Source organism: Mirounga angustirostris, unplaced genomic scaffold, assembly GCF_029215605.1.
Source record: "Mirounga angustirostris isolate CCGP_5_RB_7025 unplaced genomic scaffold, mMirAng1.0.hap1 SCAF_14, whole genome shotgun sequence".
In the NCBI taxonomy this organism is placed as follows: Eukaryota; Metazoa; Chordata; class Mammalia; order Carnivora; family Phocidae; genus Mirounga; species Mirounga angustirostris.
Genome location: NW_026991722.1, coordinates 85,378,791 through 85,402,315, shown reverse-complemented (window position 1 = coordinate 85,402,315; position 23,525 = coordinate 85,378,791). Strand labels below are relative to the sequence as shown.

The 23,525-nt window shown below is 51.8% G+C and overlaps 1 protein-coding gene across 8 annotated transcripts in view; it reads right to left on the bottom strand.

Moving 5' to 3' along the window:
* Positions 1 to 23,525, bottom strand: part of KIAA1671 (KIAA1671 ortholog) — a 189,851-nt gene that overhangs the window by 95,070 nt on the left and 71,256 nt on the right. For 6 of the 8 annotated variants that reach the window (XM_054510473.2, XM_045887435.3, XM_064578561.1 and 3 more), the window contains exon 6: positions 22,653 to 22,775. The exons of 1 other annotated variant lie outside the window; for it this stretch is intronic. In XM_054510473.2, coding sequence (XP_054366448.2) covers positions 22,653 to 22,775 — 123 coding nt within the window. Of the gene's footprint in view, positions 1 to 1,664; positions 2,001 to 22,652; positions 22,776 to 23,525 lie in introns of those variants that run through there. One more of the 8 variants, XM_045887438.3, reaches the window with a different exon arrangement.

Genomic DNA, 23,525 nt, shown 5'->3' with positions numbered 1-23,525 from the left:
CCATCCTTAGGTGGGGTCCAAAAGTCACCTCATTAACATAACATCAAGACACCTTTACTGTTCCTTATCACTTAGGAAATTCCAGGGTTTTAGGAACTTTGTGCCAGAAATGGGAAGGAAGTCCAAATATGTATTTCTTATATCACAGCCTCCCTAGCAGCAAGCCCAGAGCCTGACACATACCTGGGCACATCAAGGTCATCAGGACCCTGTGGGGGACAGAATTCAAAAATACAAATGATTATGTGTGACTGAATTTCTTCCTTCATGCATGCTCTTCAGGATTTTTCAAGTTCTCTCCCATGTCTGTATTATTTTTATAATTTAAAAAACTAAAATCAATAAATGTTGCCTTGCATTTAAAAATATGACCACAAGGGTGGCGCCTGGGCGGCTCAGTCGTAAGGCGTCTGCCTTCGGCTCAGGTCATGGTCCCAGGGTCCTGGGATCGGGCCCCGCATCGGGCTCCCTGCTCGGCGGGAAGCCTGCTTCTCCCTCTCCCACTCCCCCTGCTTGTGTTCCCTCTCTTGCTGTGTCTCTCTCTGTCAAATAAATAAATAAAATCTTTAAAAATAGATAGATGATAGATAGATGATAGATAGATAGATAGATAGATAGATAGATAGATAGATAGATAGATAAAATGTGACCACAGGATATGGATCAGGAGGGTCTCCTGTTTTTCAACTGCTCCAGGAGACTGGGGAGGGACCACAGACGTTGGGGGAGAGACGGGTGTAGAACAATCGTTTCCTAAAGTTGTATTTTTAGGAGCTCCGGAAAATTCCCTGGGTGAGAAGGCATCTGAAATATTTGCAAACATTCGGCAGGGGTATAAATAATATTTCCCAAGTCTTTCCCTTCTGGGCGTTCTCAACCTGGTGGTAAATGTTCTGGAAAACTCTAAGACCCACTCAGGACAATTCCCTGCTAAGCCCCTCTATTCACAGAGCCCTGATGAATGTCAACTAACTCCCCATCGCCTACTGCCCCCACACCACAGTTTCACAGATGAGGAAACAGAGGCCCAGAGAGGGGAAGCCACTTCCCTGGTCACACACAGCACGTCAGAGTCAGAACTGAATCTGAAAAAGCACGCTGTACCCCACAAAGCGCTTCCGCATGGGTTCCCCGACTTTGGCATGTCACCAGAAAAGGCTGTGGGTTTTCTTTCTCCCTCTGTTATATAGACGAGAGAACGCAATGCAAGGATTCTAACTTTTTACTTTTGCTTACTAAGTTCATTGAAAGAAAAGCGAAATCTATTCTTTTCATCTCATAAAAGACAGGATGTTTTCACACACAAAGGCGAGAGGGATATAATGTCAGAATAAAGACTAGTCCTTTACATCAAAGAGATATCACTTTCGGAAAAACCTCCCTAGGGCTGTCCCTGTTTTTCTTGTTTTCCCGAGGACCGGAGGGGAGGCCACTTGTGACCGGCTCCCGGGGGGCCAGCGATCGCCACGGCCTGGACTCTGGGCTCTTCTCAGCCTGCTCCGCCTCCCCAACCAAACCCCCAACCCTTTCCCCGACACTCCACCTTGAAACATCCACCCTTTGGCAAGAAAACAGAGACTCTGCTAGCCAGACAGAGCCCCAGCGCCGCATGAGGCAGGAGAAGAAAAAGAAAGTACACGCCCAGCCGGCCAGAGGACACTCACCCAGAGGTACCGTAAAAGCTTCAGCAAGCTGGGGCAGTAATAATACTCCATTTCAGGCGCCCTGGAGGTGTGCTGCCAGCACCGTGGGCACTTCCAGTTTTTCTCTGGAGGGGGCGGCTCTTCCCGCTCGGCTGGTCACGCCGGAGTCAAGTTCAAGGCGGCATGAATCATTCAGAGGCCGGCTGGCAGCCAGGGGACCGGCCAGACGCCCCGCTGATGGCCACGGCCCCCTCTGGGGTGGGGATGTCACTGCTCAGGTCCCGTGAGCCTGGCCTGGAACATCTCGGATGGCTCGTGGGGCGGGTCCAGGGGCGGCTCCTCCCAAACCCAGCTGAGCTGTCCGGACCCCTGGGCTCTCCCTGCCTCCGGGTGCTCTGGGCAGGGAGGGTTTCTTAATGGTGTGGCAGGAAGAGCCTGCGTGTGTGTGGTGTGTGTGTGTGTAACTGTGTGCGAATGTGTTGTGTGAAAGGGTCTGTGTGTGTGCTTGTGTGTGTGAGTGTGTCTCAGTGTGTGAATGTGAGAGCACGAGGGTGTGTGGTTCCTCCCCCAGACCACACACCGAGAGGGCGCGCCCCCATCTAACTCCTCACTTGGAAAGGAACTAAGTCAACTCAGATGGATCCCATCGGTATGCACAGGCCCTCCTGGCTCCGATCAAGTTCCTTCTGGCTCAGCCAAGCATCTGGCCCTGGAAGGAGGGCCTGGTTGTCCCCATTTTACAGAGGGGGGAACCTGAGGCCCAGAGAAGGCTAGGGACTTGGTCAAGGTTACACAGCAAGTTAGAAACTGAGCCAAACCTGGAGCCTCGGCCTCCCAAACACAAGTTCTGGGTTCGGTCCACATCTGTGGGTGGTGGGGGCTGCCGAGGAAGGGAGAGACGGGCTCCCAGAGTCACCATCTACCAGCCGCAGGATGTGGGGGTGTGCGAGGAGCATCCATTTGCAGAGGTTAAAAATGCAAATTACAGCACATCTGAGGCCCACCCAAGGTGACCTTTCTTGGATGTTTCCTTCGAAAAAGACTGATCTTGGCAAGTCCCTCCACCTCCCCGAGCCTCACTTACCCCTTCTGTAAAATGGGATGGATTATGCCCGCATTTCAGGGTTTGCAAATTCAGTGAGGTATAATGACACCAAAATATCCAGTTTCAGTCATACAGCATTTCCATGGGGGGGGGGGCATTATCATCCACCAGCCAGATGAGTCAACCAAGACTCCCCAGAGGCGAAGGGAGTTGCCCCAGGTAAGTGGCTACTAAGCCATAAGGCAGAGCCGGGGCCTCCTTCTCCCACCCCCCAGCCTAGGTCAGCCCCAGAGATGGGCACACAGTGACCGCACGACCCGGGAGCCACACCTGAGGCAGGCCTGCTCCCTCGTTCCAAGGAGAGGGAGGGGTACAGCCCTTGGCAGAGGCCTCGGCTCAGAGCCGGGCTCCCACCCTCCTGACCCCTGGGCCCATCTGCACCACACAGCAGCCCACAACCCAGTGCCGGGCTGAGCGGCCGACAGGAAACCCGCTTGAACACCACGGGGGAGAGCTGAGCTCAGCAGCCGAGGAAACCATGGGGTGAACTTCAAAGCTCTTCAAAAGCAGGCCTGTGGCTTCATCAGTTCTTGGTACCCCACATCCGGCAGGCGATGGGCCCCGGTTGCTCACTGCCCACCTAACCGTCAGTCGGGGGCCTGGCCCCAACTGAGGGTACAGCTGAAGGTTCAGCCAGTGCCCCTGCTCGCTGACTGACTGGCTGATGGTACAGCTGGAAGGCCAGGCCCTGCTCACTGACTGACTGATCGATGGTACAGACGGAAGGCCAGGCCCTGCTCGCTGACTGACTGATTGACAGTACAGATGGAAGGCCAGGCCCCGCTCACTGACTGACTGACTGATGGTACAGATGGACAGCCAGGCCCTGCTCGCTGACTGACCAGCTGATGGTACAGCTGGAAGGCCAGGCCCTGCTCACTGACTGACTGACTGATGGTACAGATGGACGGCCAGGCCCTGCTCGCTGAATGACCGGTTGATGGTACAGCTGGAAGGCCAGGCCCTGCTCACTGACTGACTGATCGATGGTACAGCTGGAAGGCCAGGCCCCACTCGCTGACTGATTGATTGACGGTACAGATGGACGGCCAGGCCCTGCTCGCTGACTGACTGACTGATGGTACAGATGGAAGGCCAGGCCCTACTCACTGACTGACTGACTGATGGTACAGATGGACGGCCAGGCCCCACTCGCTGACTGACTGACTGATGGTACAGCTGGAAGGCCAGGCCCTACTCACTGACTGACTGACTGATGGTACAGATGGACGGCCAGGCCCTGCTCGCTGACTGACTGACTGATGGTACAGCTGGAAGGCCAGGCCCTGCTCACTGACTGACCGGCTGATGGTACAGCTGGAAGGCCAGGCCCTGCTCGCTGACTGACTGACTGACGGTATAGCTGGCAGGCCAGGCCCTGCTCACTGACTGACTAATTGACGGTATAGCTGGAAGGCCAGGCCCCGCTCACTGACTGACTGACTGATGGTATAGCTGGAAGGCCAGGCCCCCCTTGCTGACTGACTAATTGACGGTATAGCTGGAAGGCCAGGCCCCGCTCGCTGACTGACTAATTGACGGTATAGCTGGAAGGCCAGGCCCCGCTCGCTGACTGACTAATTGATGGTATAGCTGGAAGGCCAGGCCCAGCTTGCTGACTGACTGGCTGATGGTAGAGTCAGAGGGTCATTCTGGCCGAGTTCTGAAAAGCACAATGGGAGGATGCAGCAGTCAGGGACACAGAGAACAGAGCAGTTGGGGAGAGAGCAGGGCAGGGGTGGGGAGGGAGGAAGAGAGACAACGGAGCTCGGGGCAGGGGTGGGAAGAAAAAAAAAAAAGTGAAAAAGCCGGACCTGGCAAGTCTGACATGCAGACAGAGCTGACCCAAGACCAGCCAGGTGGGAGTAGGAAGGCACGAAAGCTGGAGTCCCCCAAACCCCCGCTCGCCCAGCCCGGAGATGGTCACAGTCACCAGGACATGCCCCCGGGAGCAGCACCCCCCACTCTAGGCCAGAAGTGACCTATACTGAGTCTGGGTCAGGCCCTAGTAGGGAACCCATCTCCACCTGGCAGGGGTGCTACCTGCACGCACGTGACAAAGGCACCCCCCCACACACCTGGAACGTCTTCCTATCCCTGGCTCCCATCTCTCCCACCCCAGGCCCCTGCCTGCCTTTCACCCACCTGACCCCACACCAGCCCCTCCCCCACCCCGTAAGCCACGCACCCACAGGGCCTTTGCCCATGCTGTTCCTGTCAGAAGCTGTCTTCCTCCCTGCGGTGGGTGAATGGTGGCCCCCAAAAGATACGTCCACCCAGAATCTGTAAATGTGACCTTATTTGGAAAAAGGTCTTTGCAGATGTGATCAAGTTAAAGATCTTGAGATGAGCTCATCCAGGATTACCCGGGTAAGACCCTAAATCTAATAAGTATCCCTGTAAGAAACAGAAGAGAAGATGCAACCACACGGAAGAGACACAGACCAGGGCCAGGCGGCCACAAGCCACAGAGGGCCCGGAGCCACCAAACGCTGGAAGAGGCAAGAAGGGAGACTCCCTTAGCATCTTCAGAGGGAGCCTGGGCCTGCCGATGCCCTGATTTCAAACTTCTGGCCCCCAGAGCTTTGAGAGAGCAAGTATTTATTGTTTTTGAGCCACTAAGGATATGGTGGGTCCTTATGGCAGGCCTAGAAAACAAGGACACTCCCGCTCCTCTTCGCCCGGTTCCCTCCTGCTGGAGTTGAGCTCTCTGGCTTCAGATCTAACCATCCCACCCCTCTGGCAGCCCCCAGCCTGGGCTAAGGGTGGCCCTCAGATGCGGGATCCCAGAGCACCTCCTCTGGCCAAACGCGCTGCTTCTCCATAATTCCTCCTTCAATCCCTGGTGCCCAAGGGCCCACCCCTGGGCAGCCCGTCTCCCCATGTCCCAGGGCAACGCCTGGCCACAGTAGGTCCTGGGGCAACTCTTATTAATGTCACTCAACCACTCAAACACCGATTAAATGTACAACAATCATGCAGCCCTCCGGAGAGATCAGAGCTTAGCAGAAACCTCCCAAAAGGGACGGGAGCTTGTTAAAATTGCCATCAGCATTCGTGCAGGGAGATGGAAAACCGGCGGCCCCCCAGGCAGGCATGATTTTGTTGGGGCGCTGGGTGGGAAGGTAGGCACACTATGTTGTTTTATTTGAATACAGTTGGTAACGAGTAAGCCTCAGAAGAACTACGTGTAGCAAATGCAGATTCCCAGCTCCTCTAGAAATATAGGCCCACCTCGCCCATGGGCCTGCGTTCCTGTGGGGACACAGCAGAACAGGAGGGTGCTGCCTGGGGACCAGATCCGGCACATTCCTCCTGCTCCCCACAACCCAGGTGTGGACCATGCCCCGGCCCTCCCAGGCATCAGAATCGATGACCCTGTAGAAACAGAGCCCACTCATCTGTCACATGCTCCCTATGTACCTACTGTGTCCAGGCTCTGTGCCAGGGGGTGGACAGAGATGGCGCTGACACGGCCCCCACCTGAGACACTAGAGGGGCCTGCTTGCCCCCCAAGCCTGGGGTCCATCAGAGTGTGCCGCGCTCCTTGGCTCGGCCTTCAATGCCCTTAGCCATACGGCCTCCAGGTACTGCCCCAGCCAAACCCATTCCCTCACGCATGTGTGGACCCCCAGCCTCCCAGCTGTTGCTCAGACAGGGTCTTTGGCCAGGAATGCCCTTTCCATCTGCGGAAATTCGATCATCTTCCAAGCCCAACGCATGATTCCCAGGAAGCCCTCCAAGCATGAGTCACTAGCCCCCTCTCCGAGTATGTTAGGATGCTCGGTGTGGTGAGAGCCAATCTCCTCCACGGGACTGTGTGCTCTCCCCAGGCAGGGCCTGGCACACAGCCCAGCACTTAGAAGGTGCTCTGCAACCATTCCCCGAAGGGCTGAGAACTCCCACTTCTCCCAGCGCTAGTGCCGCTGATAAGGAAATGACACTTGCATCTGCATGCCCGGAACACGCCGAGAAGAGACCTACTGTGTGCACAGCACCCTGTTAGCCACGGAAGGGATCCAGGGAAGCCATACACATGCCCCCGTCTTCCAGAAGCTGACAACCTCTGAAAGAATCAGGGCACAGACGGAGCAGAAGGCTGTCCAAGGGGGAAACTGAGACCCAGGGAGGGGAGAGCAGGTTGCAGAGAGGCAGCCCGGGGTGCCAGTGAAGGGTATAGAGGCTGCAGGTGGACAAGCCCGGGTTCCAGTCCTTATCCCAGCACTAGCGAGCTGTGTGATACTGGGCTGGTTATTTAACCTCTCTGTGCCCCGGTTCCCCAGTGTAAAATGGGGGTGAGGACAGTGCCTGCCCCACAGGGGCACCGGGAAGAGGAAATGAAGTAATATGTGTAAAGTGCTCAGGGCTGGGGGCTCAAAACACCTCAGCCGTGATCGGCTAGTGGCAGATTGAGTTCAGCACCCTGGCTAGTAGGAGCCCGAGCTGGGGTCAGCCCATCAAGTTGGGGGTTTATCTCCCCCCAAAAAAGCACCTCTGAGCCCATCTGGCCAGGGCAGAATCAACCCACAGGGCATTATCAACTGTAGGATATTTGAAATCACTTAAAACACACAACTGGGGCCAGGGGGGAGGGGGGAGGGTGGAAAGCAAAACATTCTTCAGCCCTTCGCGCCCAGCCTGACCTGGCAACAGCCCCTCAGGACCCAGCGGGTTCTGTCCACCATGAGGAGGGGCAGTCCAGGTTGGGGGGAGGCAAGGAAGGTGGCCATGGACGAGAAGGGGCCCGCCCAGCACAAGGGGACAGAAGCACAAGGATGCACGCGACAACATGACTGCAGCAAGAACCCCCTGCTCCGGGAAAGAGCCGGACACAGCACGTGCTCTGTGATTCCACTGATGGGACAGAGAGTAGGTCCGTGGTTGCCAGGGGCTGGGGGGTGGGGGGGCAGGGAGCGTGGAGAGTGACTGCTAATGGATAGGGGCTTTCTTTCAGGAGTGATGAAAATGTCCTGGAGCTGGTTGTACACCTTTATAAGTTCACTAAAAATTACTAAATTGTAGAGTTAAAATGAGTGCATTTCATGGCACGCAGATTATATTCCAATAAGCTTTTGGAGAAGGAGAAGAAAGGGGCGGGGGCAGAGGGAAAGGGCAAGTGCATGCCCAGCAGCCCGCAGAGCCCAGCTGGAGAGCTCCCTCCACACTAATTCCTGGAGCCCTGCTTGAGCACCTGCAGGAAGGCGGGGTGCAGAGCTGTCTCGAGCAGGAATCTGCGCTCAGACAAGCCTGGGTTCAGACCCTGACTCCAACCCTGCCCACAGCATCATCCCAGACAACATGCTTCTCCTCTCTGCGCCTCAGTTTCTTCAGACGTAAAAAGAGGCTGATAATAATTCCTTCCCTTGCAGGGCTGTTGTGAGGGTGAGGTGAGGTGGTGTCACAAAAGCCCCTAGCAGATTACAAGTGCTCAGGCACCGAAAGCCTTGCGGATTAATTGTGGAGCAGTGGGGACATTGAATGAGGCGTGGTCCTTGCCCTCAGGGAGCTCAGGGTCTACTGGAGAGAAGCACTACAGCACTGGGGGCTAAAGGGCCTGGAGTTCACAGGAAAGGGTGCAACCTGGGAGGGCTTCTTAGAGGAGGTGGCATGGAACCAAGTCTTGAAATATGACCAAATGTTCCTCTTCTCAAGAGAATTCGTGTTCAAGGAGGAGATTCAGCATCTCTGGAAATACTTCTGCTTAAGTCAGAAATGCCATTTCTATATTCATAGGGCTCTCATTATGGGCTGCCCATCCCCCAGACACACACATATGCCGCACTCCTTTTGGGAAGAAAATAAAAACAGAATTCTTTTTCTCCCAAAAAGTAATTTCTTCAGAAGAGAAACATCACCCATGAAGATAAGTGGGGCGGCGGGGGCTGTGCGGGCTGCAGGAGAATGTCCCCACCTCAGCCCTGTTGCAAGGCTAGTGAAATAGAAACCGGCAAGGGACCTAATGGAGGACGGAGCTGAGCGACACGTGTACCAAAATCAGTGGAATGTGTTAAAAGAAAATCCAAGTGGTGCCAGAAGACTTGGCTTTTTCAGAGTGAAGGCCCCGAGGCAGAAGGGGTTAAAAACTAAAAATAACACGGAATGTTGGAACTAGATCACCTCCATCTCGCCCTCTAGTGGCCACTTTTGAGCACTGCACAAGGAACATGGGGCCTTTCTTTCCTTTTTCAATTTTTTTTTTCCCTAAATGGTGCCTATTTTAATGTCACGAGGATGGCCAGGAACAAGGGACAGGGACGCAAGGAGGAGGGATGAAACAGGGCAACTGCAGCTAGAAAACCCTCTGGAGGATACTCGGGACATTTCTGATGCCCCCAGAGTCCGACAGCCCTGGATCGAGTCCCACCTGTGGCTCCTATCCCCTGTATGAGCCCAGGCCAAGCGGCTTCACTTGCCCCAGCCTCAGCTTCCCCATGAGTTGTGGCAAGGATCCATCGAGGTGATGTGTGTGCAACAGGCCTGCCCATCCCCCGAGCGTTAATGGAGGGCGGCTGGGTGTGGCCTGACCCACCCACCTGCCTTCACCAGCACCTAAATTAAAAAAAAAAAAAAAAAAAAATTTTTTTCTCCAACATATAAAACTGGTGAGATTCCACATCAAAATCAAGACCAGTGGTTTTGCTTGCAACACTGGACAGGCAGGGGCAGGCTGGAATATGCAACAGCCGCCTCCTCCTTCCTCCGAGTCTGTGGCTAATTCCCCGTCCCTGCCCGTTCTGCCCTCCGGCTGCAGCTCCTGAGGCAGAATCTAGAGGGAAAGCGCCTGTAAATCTGGATCCAGAAGCCCTGTGGTGACCTGGGTGCACATGTCTGGGCCGGGCATTCAGGAATCACCAGATCTCTGGGGCGAGTGCAGTGCGACTTGGCCCTGGGAACTCTGCCCCTGTGACTGAATTCTGCGTTTTCCCTCTGAGCCCTGCTCTCTGCTCAGTGACGAGGAGCCATCCTGAGAGCACGGGGGTGGCCCCCACCCCCACCCCAGGAATGATGTAGCAGGGACGAGAAATCACAGCTGTACCATGCCCTACCTGGGCCGTCTGCCTGGGGGCCCCTCCTGTCTCTCCCTACTTGACCGACTCCTACTCCCCCCGTCAAGACCCAGCTTCGGTTGTACCTTTCTGGCTCCCCCACAACCAAGCCAGGGGAGACTCATCACCCACTCCTTCCTGGGGTCAGGTGGTTGGGCGTATGTCTGTCTCCCATACGGGGCTCTTGACTCTCCCACTCACTCGCTCACTCCGTTAGCAAACAGGGACTGAGCATCAGTTTTGCACCGACATCATGGAGTGGAACAAAGGGATCCAGAGCCCCGAGATCCTGCAATTTGTCAGAAAACAAATACCTAGTAAGTGCAGGTAGAGGATGAACTCAGACCAGTACAACGGGACGATAAGGGGGCAGGAGTGTTCACAGGTGCCAAAAAGTAGAAATGAACCAACCGATGGATGGATAACTGAAATGTGGTCCATCCAGACAGCAGTGTGTGATCCAGCCATAAACAGGAATGGAGTTCGGACCCACAGGACAGCACAGATGGACCTTGAACTCTGAGTCAAAGACGCCAGACACAAATGGACAAATAGCATATGATCCCCTTTATCTGAGGTTCCTCGAACAGGTGAATTCATAGAAAACAGAATGGTATTTGCCTAGGGCTGGGGGGGGGGGCAGGGGATGAGCGGTGGCAGCTAATAGATACGGCTTCCTTTTGGGATGAGGACAATGTCCTAAAGGTGACTGCGGTGATGGTTGCACAAATTTGTGAACGTACTAAAACCCACTGAATTGTATATTTTCAAAGAGCAAACTACAGGATATATGAATTATATTTCAATAAAGGTGTTATATTAAAAAAAAAGTGAAGCCAGTTCAAATTCAGCATTAACTAAATATTAGTCTAGGTGATTCACGACTATGAAAAGTACTCGAGGTGACAGAAGAGTGACTGGAGTTTGGGAAACATCCCAATTCAGGCGTGAGATCTGCCAAACACAGGCTCCATGTGGGTTCAAATCCCAGCTCCATCACCTCCTAGCTGAGTCATGCAGGCAAGTGACTTCACCTCTATAGGCCTCAGTTTTGTCATCTGGAAGATGGGAACAAGAACAGTCCCTACCTTGCGGAGTCACCATGAGAATGATCAGAGCGCGGGGCCCGGCACATCCAAGGGGATGGATAAATGGCAGCATTATTGAGGAGGGGGCTGAGGACTAATGATTACCAAGGGGAGCTTGGTTTCTTTTGGGGGGTAATGAAAATCTTTTCAAATTGATTGATGGATGCATGACTTGAGGAGTATACTAAAAGCCACTGAATTGTACACTTAAAAAAATGATAGGGTACAAAACGGAACACACTCTGACCATATGATCCAGCCATTGCACTCCTTGGTATTTACCCAGAGGAGCTGAAAGTTAGGTCCACACAAAAACCTGCCCATGGATGTTTACCCTGGCTTTATTCACAATCATCAAAACGTGGAAGCAACAAGATGTCCCTCAGCAGGTGAGTGGATAAACTGTGGCCATCCAGACAATGGATTATTATTCGGGGCTAAAAAGAAATGAGCCATTGAGCTATGCAAAGACGTCGATAAACCTCTCGTGCATACTGCTACGGGAAAGAAGCCAGTCTGAAGACGCCACATACTGGATGATTCCCACTGTAGGGCATTCTGGAAAAGGCAAAACTATGGAGACTATAAACAGATCAGTGGTCATCAGGGGTCGGGTGTGGGGAGAGGGATGAACGGGCAGAGCACAGAGCATTTTCAAGGCAGTGAAACTCCTTTGCACGATACCGTAATGATGGATACGGATCATTACGCATTTGTCCAAACCCACAGACTGTACACCAGGAGTGAGCCCTAACGTAAATCATGGACGGTGGGTGCCAACGATGTCAGTGTAGGATTCATCCACTGTATCAAATGTCCCACTCCGGTGGGGGGTGCTGAATGCAGAGGGTTCTGCATGTGGCAGGGAAGGGGGTATACGGGGAATATCTGCAATGACCCTGAAACTGCTTTAGAGGAATAAAATCTTAAAAAAAAAAAGGGGGGGGGGTTGCTGGGATGCCTGGGTGGCTCAGTTGGTTAAAGTGTCCGACTCTTAATTTTGGCTCAGGTCAGGATGTCAGGGTCGTGAGATCGAGCCCCACATCAGGCTCTGCTCTGGGCGTGAAGTCTGCTTAAGATTCTCTCTCCCTCTCCCTCGGCCCCTCCCCCACTAACAATCCCGCCTTCGCATGCACACGTTCTTTAAATGAATGAATGAATGAATGAATGAATGAATAAATAAATAAATAAATGATTTTTTTTAGATGTAGGTGCTACTTCATTCACTCACTCCATACATATATGTTGTGTGCCTACTATGCACTGGGCACTGGGCTCAGAGTTCCCTGCCTCCCAGAGCCTCCACTCTGATGGGGGAGGCAGACACTGGGCGATGAGAAGATACTGCATGTGACAAGGGGTGCGTTGGGAGAGAACAGTGGGGGCCTGGGGTCCTTCTATTGATGTGGCACCAGGGAAGGCCCAGCTGAAGGGTGTCATTTGAGCTAGAGATGACGTGGGAAGAAGAGGGAAGTGAAGAGGGAATCTGGAGGAGAGCAAACAGCATGTGCCAAGGCCCTGGGGCAGAAACACACCTGACATGCATGTTAAGGGAATGTTCTGAAGGCCAGTGCGGCTTGAGTGGAGTGAGCATAGGACATGTACTGGGGGAGAGGGTCAGGCAGACACACAGTCTTGTAAGCTGTCATATGGACACTGGATTGGATCCTGAGTGCAGATGGGACTTCATCCTCCAAGAAAAGGTGTGAATCTGACTTCTCTTTAGAGCACAGTAGGTGCTCAGCAAACGTTTCCAGAATGAATTATAAAGTCTGCCTAGCACCTTGACTACTAACTCCTGCTTGGCGAGAGACAGCTTTCCAATGTCTGTCTTACCTGCTCACAACAGCCGATGTGGGACACAGAGCTGGCTTCTCTCACCCCATTTCACAGATGAGGAAGGTGAGCCTCAGGGAGCTGTCCACAGCCACAGAGTGGCGGCAGAAAGAGATCAGATTAGAATCTGGGTCTAGTGGGGTTTGTTCCTGTTCAGTGCGAGTGTGTCCAAGTCCGTGCATGCAAATGCAGCTGCGTGCACTCGGGAAGGTGGAAACAGGTGTGGACCCCAGCAACTTGGTCAGGGTAGGGTGGCCCTCTGGTGAGTCTCAAAGGGTTGTGACAGGTGAAACAAGCAATCGTGACTATTAGCAGGGGAAAACGCATATGTTTGTTATTTATATTCTAAAACACAATGAGAGTCAAGTCCAGATTAGCCTGCTACGGATTAGCATCATTCTCACACAGTGGTGTTTTGACATACTTTCTCAAGGAAGAGAAACAGAAGCACTAGAAAGATCCTCGTCAACCCGCTGGGCCTCCATTTCCTCACCTGTGAGGTAACCTCAATGGGTTAACACGCAGAAAAGGTTAATTCGCTCCAGGACCAGGATCCCACAGCGAGGCGGCCCCAGCGCTTGCAATCCCGGGCAGTTCCACCAGGGGGCGGGCACACCTGGTTGCCTGTCTGGATCCCATAGGGAGGTTTTGCAAGGACAACAGGTGTCCCATTGTTCATCAGCCTCCTGTGGACACCTGGCTGGGAGCCCTCCAACGTCTTGGTCCCCAGGAGCCCCAGCAATACAAGTGAAACAAAAATCCAGCCCCTCTTTCCATATAGGGAGCCTGCCCCCAGAAGCCCTAACCCTCTCCTCAGCTCCAAGGGATAAGTCCACTGGCCAGGGATCAATCTACGTGTTGCGGTTTCCTTGCTGTGTGTGCTTGAGTCAGTCACGTCCCCTTACTGAGCCTCAGGCTCAGCATCTCTAAAATGGGCATGTTCCTAGTACCTCAGGATATAGTGAGGTCACTTTGGCAAAAAACACCAGGAAATCACACTCGGCAAGCCTCAGAAGGGCTCAAGCCTGTGTCCTTATCTATAATATGGGGACGATGAATACCCATCTCTTGGAGTTTGTGAGGATTAAATGGGACAGTGGAATAATGTTCATACAGTGAATAATCTTAGCACAGTGTCTGTCAGGCAGATACTCAATATATACTATATAGTCATAGTAATAGCAGCAAAGTAATAACTTAAAAAGAGACACAACTGTTCATAGTGCCTTACATACATTAATTCATCTAACCTCACTGCATTTTTTTCTCTCTTTTTTTTTTTTTTAGAGAGAGAGTGTATAAGCAGAGGGAGGAGCAGAAAGAGAAAGGGAGAGAGAGAGAATCCCAAGCAGGCTCCACGCTGAGCATGGAGCCCAAGGCAGGGCTCAATCTCACGACCGTGAGATCATGACCTGAGCCAAAATCAAGAGTCAGACACCCAATCAACTGAGCCACCCAGGCACCCCTAACCTCACTGCATTTCTAATAAGTAGGTTCCCTTATTACCCCTATTTTACAGATGGGGAAACTGAGGCAAAGATGTTAACCCATTCAAGGTCACATAGCTAAGTAGCAGAGTTGGGATTCAAAGCCAGGCCATCTGGCATAAAATATGTGCTCTTTTCTGTATGCATATTACCTGTCAATTTTATAAATTATCTTCCAGGCAATGAAAGAAAAAGTAGATAAATTGGTCTTCACCAAAATTAAAAATGCTTGTGCATCAAAGAACACTACCAAGAAAGTGAAAAAACAACCCACAGATGGAAGAAAATAATTGTAAACCATACAGCTGTTAAGGGATTAGTATCCAGAATATATAAAGAACTCCTACAGCAACTCCTACAGCAACCAAAGAGAATAACCCAATTCCAAAATGGGCAAAGGACTCGAATAGACATTTCTCTAGAGAAGATACAAACACATGAAAAGATGCTCACCATCATTAGCCATTATGGAAATGCAAACTGAAACCACAATGAGATACCACTCCATATCCATTTGGATGGCTTTTCTCAAAAACCAAAGTCAAAACCACAAAATGGAAAACAGCAAGTGTTGGTGAGGATGGGGAGAAATTAGAACGCTCGTGCACTGCTGGTGAAAATGCAAAATGGTGCAGTCGCTGTGGCAAAGTTTAACACTTCCTCAGAGAGTTAAAGATAGAACTGCCTTATGATCCAGCAATTCCATTCCTGGGCATACGCACCCAAAAGGACTCAAAGCTGGGACTCAAAGAGATACTTGCACACCCATGTTCACAGCAGCATTACTCACAACAGCCAAGAGGTGGGAGCCACCAAAGGGTCCACCGACAGACGGATGGATAAACAAAATGTGAACTATAGATACAACGGAACATTATGCTACCTTGAACAGGAAGGAAATTCGGACACCTGCTACAAGAGGGATGAACCTCGAAGACATTAGTGAAATAAGCCAGACACAAAAGGGCAAATATCGTATGGCTCCCTTTATCTGAGGTATCTAGAGTAGGCAAGTTCACAGGGCAGGAAGGAGAACAGAGGGTGCCAGGGGCTGGGGGAGGCAGGATGGGGGGTTAGTGTTCACTGGGGACAGAGTTCCTGTTTGAAAGGATGAAAAAGTTCTGGAAACGGATAGTGGTTATGGCTGCACAACACCGTGAATGTATTTAATAAAACTGAATAATATACGTAAAAACGGCTAAAATGGTGAACTTTGTTATATATATTTAACTACAATAATTTTTTTTTTTTAAATGGTCTTGCTCAGATTGCAGCAACAGGTTCCTACCTGGTCTCCCAGCTTCCAGCTCACACTCTCCAACCTCTAAAAAATTTCCACTAGGGGGCGCTCCAAGCCTCGCCTTCGGCAGTGTTTTAAAAAGTCCTATCTTTCGGCTCCTCTGGGCCCCTGACAGGCCTATCACCAAGCCCCTCATTCTGACTTTGATGGGCATTCTCATCCCCCGCTTGGCCAGCCTTCTGCCTCATCACCACTCTCCAGGTAACCCCTCCTTGCAGCTCCCAGAACACCCCATGTTCTCCTATGCCTCTTTATGTATGCACATGCTAGTCCCCTGACCTGGTTGCCTTCTTCTTGGCTAATTCCTTCTTCCATCGAGTCTGTCTCTGACATTCTTCTGAATTCCTCCAGATGGTATGATGCTTCCCTCCTCTGTGCTTACCAAAGCAGCATGCACTTACCCAAAACCAACCTCTTTACAGTGGCCATCAAGGCAGTGTGATCTGGCCCCTGCCAACTCCCTCACTCCTCACTGTCTACTCCAGCACCAATGCCATCATCATCATCATCATCAATAGTAGTATTACAAAACACAACAAGCCCCAGGACCTTTGCACTTACTCTTCCCTCAGCTTGATGCTTTCCCTCTGATTCTTCCACATGGCCAGGGGCTCCCCTTTCAAGTCTCAGCTCAAATGTCACCTCCTCAGAAAAGCCCTTCCTAATCCCTATTAGTAATGAAATAGCTTTCAACCACCCTCTTCCCCAGCCACTCTTGATTCCCAGTACCCTATTTTATTTTCTTCATAGCACTTGGTACCATCTGATAGTCTTTCTCTTTTGAGTCTGGCTCCTTGTTTAATGTCTATCTTTTCACACTAAAGTATGAGCTCCAGGAGGGCAGGAAACACTTATGTCTTGTTCACTGCTCTACCTGAAGAACTAAGAACAGTATAGGGCACATAGTAGGTGTTCAATAAATATCTGTTGAATGAATGAATGAATGGGTGGATAAATGAATAACTAGTATTTATCATCCTGGATTCTATAATTACTTGTTTATAGTCTATGAATGTGAGAAATTTGAGGACAGAAATTAACTTATTTATCTTTATTTCCTTAGAGCTTTGTATATATAAAGAGGATGGATGGATGGATGGATGGAGGATGGATGGATGGATGGATGGATGGATGGATGGATGGATGGATGGATGGACGAGCAGATGAATGGGTGGGTGGTAGCTGGGTAAACATATGAATACAAAAAACCCCCAACACAAAATCTCAGGCACAATTGAGCATTTGCATTTAATACCTAGGAATCAAAAATCTTCTGGTCTGGTTGGTTTTAATCCAGAAAAGGAACTTTAATCAGTTGAGACCTAAATTACTCAGCCTTCTCCAGCCCTTTCAACCCAGTGGTGACAGACAAGAAACAATTAACAAATGGAATTAGCCACAAGTTGGGATTCCTGAGCCTCCTAAGAGCACAGGGCATCAACGAGTTTCTCACCACTCAGGCTCCACAATCACACTCCAAAAGCTGGCATGTCATCTTGCCTCACCCAGGAAGGAAGGTTACTCTGGCCTCCGAGCCAGTTACCACCCAGCCTGTCTCTTCCACCTCAGCCTTTCTTCCCTTCTCCAAGCCCTACTCCCCAGCAGAATGGAGGCCTTGGAGGGCAGAATTGTGCCTTGCTATCCCAGAGGCCCAGCGCCCCACACACATCTCACGTCACAGCATAGAGACACGGGGCAGATATTCTCTCTTGTCCCGAATCCTGGTTAGGAGGCCAAGGCTTCCTTGGCAAGGATCTGACAATCCCCATTTTATTTTTCAGACTGTGTACTAAACAATGCTATTTGTTGAAAGACCAATGGCCATATCCAACGTGGCCACCTTCCATGCTGGAGGCCAGAAGTCTTGAGCATTGACTGTCCCAGACTCTCTTGCTGCTAACAGTGGCCATGTGACCCAGTTCTTGCCCATGACAGGTAAGTGAAAGTCTTCTGGAGGGTGACTGGGGGAAAGCTTTTGCTTTCTTGCAGACTCAGCTAGCACGGCCCTTCTGGCTTCCCCCCACTTATTCCTGCCACAGAGTGGACTTAATTCTTGGAAAAGTGGCAGCCATCTTGGGACCATGAGGCACAAAGCATGAGGGAAAGCCCAAGAGACTCTAGGAGATGCTGAGCCAAGCCAACAGCTGCCCACCTCAGTACATCGTGCCATGTGTGATAAAGTAGCCCTCTTAATTAAGCCAGTGAGCCGCATTCTGGAGACATTCAATTCAAATGACATCAACACAGGCCCAACATCAAACTGGGGAATGCCAAGCAACACATTGTAGGGAGAAGAGTCCATATCCTGGACAAATAAAAAGCCATCAACTCTTTATTCACAGCTAGTTTTTTTTTTTTTTTTAAGATTTTATTTATTTTTTTGACAGAGAGACACAGCGAGAGAGGGAACACAAGCAGGGGGAGTGGGAGAGCGAGAGAGAGAAGCAGGCTTCCCGCCAAGCTGGGAGCCCGATGCGGGGCTCGATCCCAGGACCCTAGGATCATGACCTGAGCCGAAGGCAGATGCTTAATGACTGAGCCACCCAGGCGCCCCCACAGCTAGTTTTTAAAGCACAATCTCTGAGGACTTATTTCTAGCAGTTCATATAGACTCTTCCATTTTGTTTTGTTTTTTCCCCTTTCCACTTGAATGCTTAGTCAACCAAATGAAATGCAAAGAGAGTATCTAACCAAGACCAACAATGTATCCACTGGGGGCCATTACACAAACTCCGTCTTATCTCAAGTTGACTGCATTCACAAGTCTTGGCATTGGAATCCCAGCTGGTTTTTCCCTCCATCCTCCAGTCATTATAATGAAGTTCTCGGGTTCAAGTGCTTTCAAACCTTCAAGACTGCTCTGGCAGATCCTTGAACGAAGATGGCGGCACGATGGCAGAGTTGCCAGGAGGTGCTGCCATCTTTCAAAAACAAGCATCCTGGTTTCCTCAGCAAGAGATGTAGGAAAAGTCTGAGCTCAGCATTAAAACACACACCGGGGGTGTCCAGGAATGACGCATCAACGATTATAAGACTCCAGCCCGTCTCCTGGACTCTAGATTACATGCATTGCATAGAACAGTTTCACGACCCTGAACCTTTGCCCAAGCTCTTCCCTCCATGGGGGACAAATCATCTCTTCCCAGACCACACCCATCTGGCAAACAACTGTTCATCCTTCAAGACTTCAAACAAGTGTGCCTCCTCTCTGAGAGGCTTTGAACCTTGAACAAATTAAATGAAAGAATGCCGGTAAAGCACAAGACTCAGTGTCTGGCACATATAAGCACTCAGTGAACAGAACTGCAATTGTTTATCTACCTTCTTAAGTACCTGTGTCTTGTTTTATAACTGTAGCCCAACGCCCAGCACAGCACCAAGGACATACAGATAAATATTTGCCAAAAGAAAAGACTGAGCCCCTCCCCAACACTCCATCTCAGCCAAACTGGTCTATTCCGTGTTCCCCAGACATGCCTCTTACATCACCCACCCCCATACCTTTGCATATGCTACTTCTCCTTCCCAAGTGACCTTCCTCTCCTCCTCTTCCACCTAACTAGACCCTCCTAGGCCATCTGCAGGTACCCCTGAACTGTAACCCCAGGGGGGCTGGGAGAATCTCCAGTACCCCTCACTCAGGGCTTAGCACACAGCGGGCCCATGAGAGAATGAGCCCATCACTAAATGAGCCAGCAAATGCTGGCCAAGGGTTTGCAGATTTGGGAGAACATTCTCAAGGTTAGCAGAGGCTCTCCACCTGCCCCGTAACAGGGAACCCCCACAGCTGGTGAATCTGTACCTTTAGTCACGGGAGGGGCCTCTGGGACAAACTGTGACCTAAGGCCATGGTCCACAACTGAGTCACTGTGTTTCATGATCCCTGCATGAGTGCAGACCAAAGGCTCATTTTCTGGGGAAAGGAGGGTGCGCCCATCCGTGGGTGGGTGAGGGACAAGGCCCGGCGCAGGGCTCAGATTTGCCACAAGGATCCAAGGCCCTACTAAGTGTAGCCCTGAAAACAATATGGGTGGGGGGAGGGCAGCGAGCACTAGCCAGCGAGTCAGAAAGGTGGTCTGCAGTCCTAGCTCTGTCCTGGCTGCTGTGGGACTCTCCCTGAACAAGACACCTCCCCCTGCTGGGCTCAGCTTCCTCAACAGCAGAAAAACTTCCAAAAAAGATTGGAGATGCTTCCCTGTTCCATCGAGCAGCTCTTCCAGAGAACGCAGAAGAAAAACAAACTGATAGCAAATAATAAACAATACAATAATAGCAGGTAACATTAAACATGCAGTTACTCTTCACGCGGCACTGTGCTAAGTGCTTTATAAACATCATCTCGGCTCGGCTCCAACCTGGGAGAGGTACTTAATGGCTCCAAGCCTCAGTTTTTCCCATCTGTAAAATGGGGATAATACTAGTTTCCATACCACGCAGGAAGCACTGTAAGCTATTAGACATTATTATTACTATGATTTTTACGGAGGAGGAAAAGAGAGGCCGCGAGTGGTAAACTCACTTGCTCACTGCCTCTATTAAATGCCAGGGCCACACCGGTCTGACCTTGTGCTCAGGGTCTGACCAGCCTGTGGGTCAGCCAGGTGTGGGCGGGGCTATGCAAATCAGCAGGGCATTAGCCCTGGCAAGTCCCAGACATCTTTCAGAGGGCGGCCGTGGCAGAAGAGCTGGCGGCCAACCCTGGGCTGAACAAATACCACATTCTCACCCCCAGGGCCGAGGTTGTCTTGCTCCCTCATGAGCTGATACGCCGAGTGCTGCAGGCCCAGAGAGGCGCCAGCACAGGCTGGTCCAGAGACACAGTCCCACGGCAGAAAGGGCCCAGGTCCAAGGCTGGAAGCAGAAGAGGACTAGTCTCCAACCCAGCTCCCCCACATGCTGTGTGGCCTTGGGCAAGTGGCTTAACCTCTCTGAGCCTCAGCTTCCTCCTCTACAACATGGGATTCATACTCCCTCACATGAGGAGTGGAGTGGGGATGGACAAGTCCTAAGACACAGTCTCAAAAAATGGAGATGAACCTGAACCTAAACTGGAAACCAGCAGCACAAAGTCATTAATCGAGAGCGACGGGAGCAGTAGACTCGGTTCACAGGGGAACACCCCCCACCAAGCCCGTCAGGAAGTACGACACACAGGCCTGACTGCCTTCCAGAGGAGTAGGGGCTGCCAGCAGGGCCAAGGGCTCAGGACCCCAGTCCTCAACCCGGACTAGGTCAGGCCTTCTCTCTGGGCCTCAGTTTCCCCTCTTACAATGAGAGAGCTGAAGAAAAGGGAGAGGAGAGGAGGAGGGGGAGGTAGAAGGAAAAGCCATCACTGCAGCCCCAGCATTCACTGAGGATTTCTTCTTCGGAGTGCTGAGCGAGCTCATCTACTCCCCACAGAAATGCTCTTGAGGCCAGATAAGACCGTCCTCCTCTTACAGAAGCAGAAGAAAAAACTGAGGTTCACTGAGGTCCGTCAGATCACTTGCCCAAGGCCACACAGTGGCAGAGCCAGAACTGGACGTCACTTCTCAGCCCCCAGAGCCCAACGCTTAGGTCCCCTGGAGTGAGGCTTTTGGAGCTATGGGAAAGTGAGCTGGACACCACCACCCCCTGGTGGCCACTCCTTGGAATTGCAGGTGTGAGTCCTCAAAGCTGGGAAAGGAGGTCTGAGGCCCCCACCCTCCCCACCTGCATGGGAGAAGAGGAAATCAAGCAGGCAGCAACAGGGCAGGGGCCTCGGGGAGCCGCAAGTACAGAGCCAAGGAAGCCCCCTAGGGATTCCAAGGACAAAGGCTCCTCAATGACAGAGAGTGGAGGAGGGGGAGCCGGGCCACCAGGGAGGATGCCAGCAAGCAGAGACTATAAAAAGACAGGCCTTAAATGCTTTTCTCTCCCTAACCTCTGTCTTCACATACACACACAAAAGTTCAAGTACAATCAGATAAGCTGAGTCCGTGCCGCCAGGGAGGCAATGAGAAAAGAGTAAGGAAGAAATCAGTGGAAAAGAATGTTAAAAAAAAAAAAAAAAAAAAAAAAAGGCAGGTTTCAAACGTGCGCACGTCTGTGGCTGGGATCTGAACACCCAAGGAGGCTTTCCAGGGCCACTCAGCGGACGCTCGCCGAGGTCTGCATTCCTGCTCTGGCTCTCTGTGGCCCCCAGTCCTGCCGTCAGCCCTGCTGATCCTGGCATAGACGTTTTTCCATCTAGAACCCCGCCGGGGGTGTCTCCTCCCCCCTCCCCCCCCCCCCCCCCCCCCGTGTTGCAGAGGACCAAACAGAAGTTCAGGGAAATGAAGTTTCTTGCCCATGACCTTAAAGCCAGAAGCCATGGAACCTAGGATTTCCAACGCTGGAGGATACCAGGTCTCCAAGACATGAGACCAGGCACAAATACCCTTGAAATGTACCAAGCTTGCGATACAAATGACCTCGTGAGTAGAACTGTGGTTGCCTCATTAAAGAAATGCCTATCTTAGGTGCCCCACACGGGGCCTGGGGACAAGAATAATAATAATAATGGTAATGATAACTCTCAGGAAAGCGTTTGCTGTGCACCCAGGATCATGCTGGACGCTTGCCGCATTATCTTCTCTGAGCCCTGCAGCAGCCCTGTGAAGTAGATGCTGTCATTATCCCCATTTCACAGATGAAGAGACTGAAGCCAAACACCTGTCCGCACACAGAGCTAGGGTCTGAGCCCTGGTGATCTGGCTCCAGGACCAGCTTAGTTAAATTAACTCACCGGCGCAAAAGAAACAGAAATCAGGTTTCTAAGTAAAGAAACCAAAGTACCAAGAAGTAAGTCGCTAAAAGAGACTGAGAGGAGCAGTGTTGGGATTCGAACCCCGAACTTTCAGACCCCAGGGCATGTTCTCATCGGCTCCATGCCAGGCAGCCGGGGTTACCTCTCTGCATTGGGCCGGAAACCCGAGAGGGGCGAAGGCAGAGCCACCAACACCCTCCACGTCAAGAACCACCGCGCAGCCAGTCCGGCAACACCAGATTCTTGGACAGGCCCCCGCCGCCCTCGGCCTCCTTGGGCCCCTGGGCCAGCCTTGACTGTCCACACGACCGCATTCCCAGTGGTGTCTGATGCTCACCAACCCCACGCGAGTCCCAGTCCAGCTGTGCCAGCATCACTCACCACGAATGGCCCGCTCCTCTTGTCCTTGCAGAAACTGTGGCTCCTCCAGGGGCCCGAGGCTACGGGGGACCCCTGCCAGGGTGGCTGCTCCTTGTCCGGCAGGGCATCCTCCTTCCCCAGGTCCTGTGGTACAGAACACAAGCAGAGGACTTTACTGGGGCTTTCCCATTTATGGGAAGAATATGTCACAGCGAGAGAGTCCGTTCTGTGCCTAAAAGGGCAAAAAGAAAATTAAGGCACCAGAAACCCCACCCCGCGGCAGTCCACCTTAATGACGGGAGGTAGTATATGGGGTCTGGGTTCAGGCCAGCCTCAGCCACTTAATAACTGTGTGGCCTCAGGCTAATGCCTTAACCTCTCTGAGCCATGACCACGTGGGGAAAGACCCCTAATAACAGTACTCAGCTTCTAGGCTCAGGGGAGAACCAAGTGAGGAGCAGCGCTTGGAAAGTGCGTGACACCGTGCTGCCACCAGGGGGCGCTGTGCACGAGTCCAGGGCCCCTGGCTTGCTTCAGGCTCCTCTCCCCCATGGCTGGTACCTGGGGAGCCCTCCATAAAGGCTAGCCAGCCTCATTATTGTCACTGGTAACTTTTGGTGACCTCATGTCAGACATTTCTCCAAGCCTCCAAACACACATGCACAGAAGCACAGATACAGAGAGAAATGATCTAGGAACAGGGCAGTACTAGATACCCTAGTCTGAATTCTGTGGTTTTGCTCCAGCCGGTCATATATAGGGGATACACTCACAGGCCGTAAATATGGGACTCCAGAATTTGTAGTGCACATGTCTCACATTCTCCCTGCACAGATAAGGGAAGGAAGGCCCAGAGAGGGAAGGCATCTGCTTAAGAACACACAGCACAAGTAA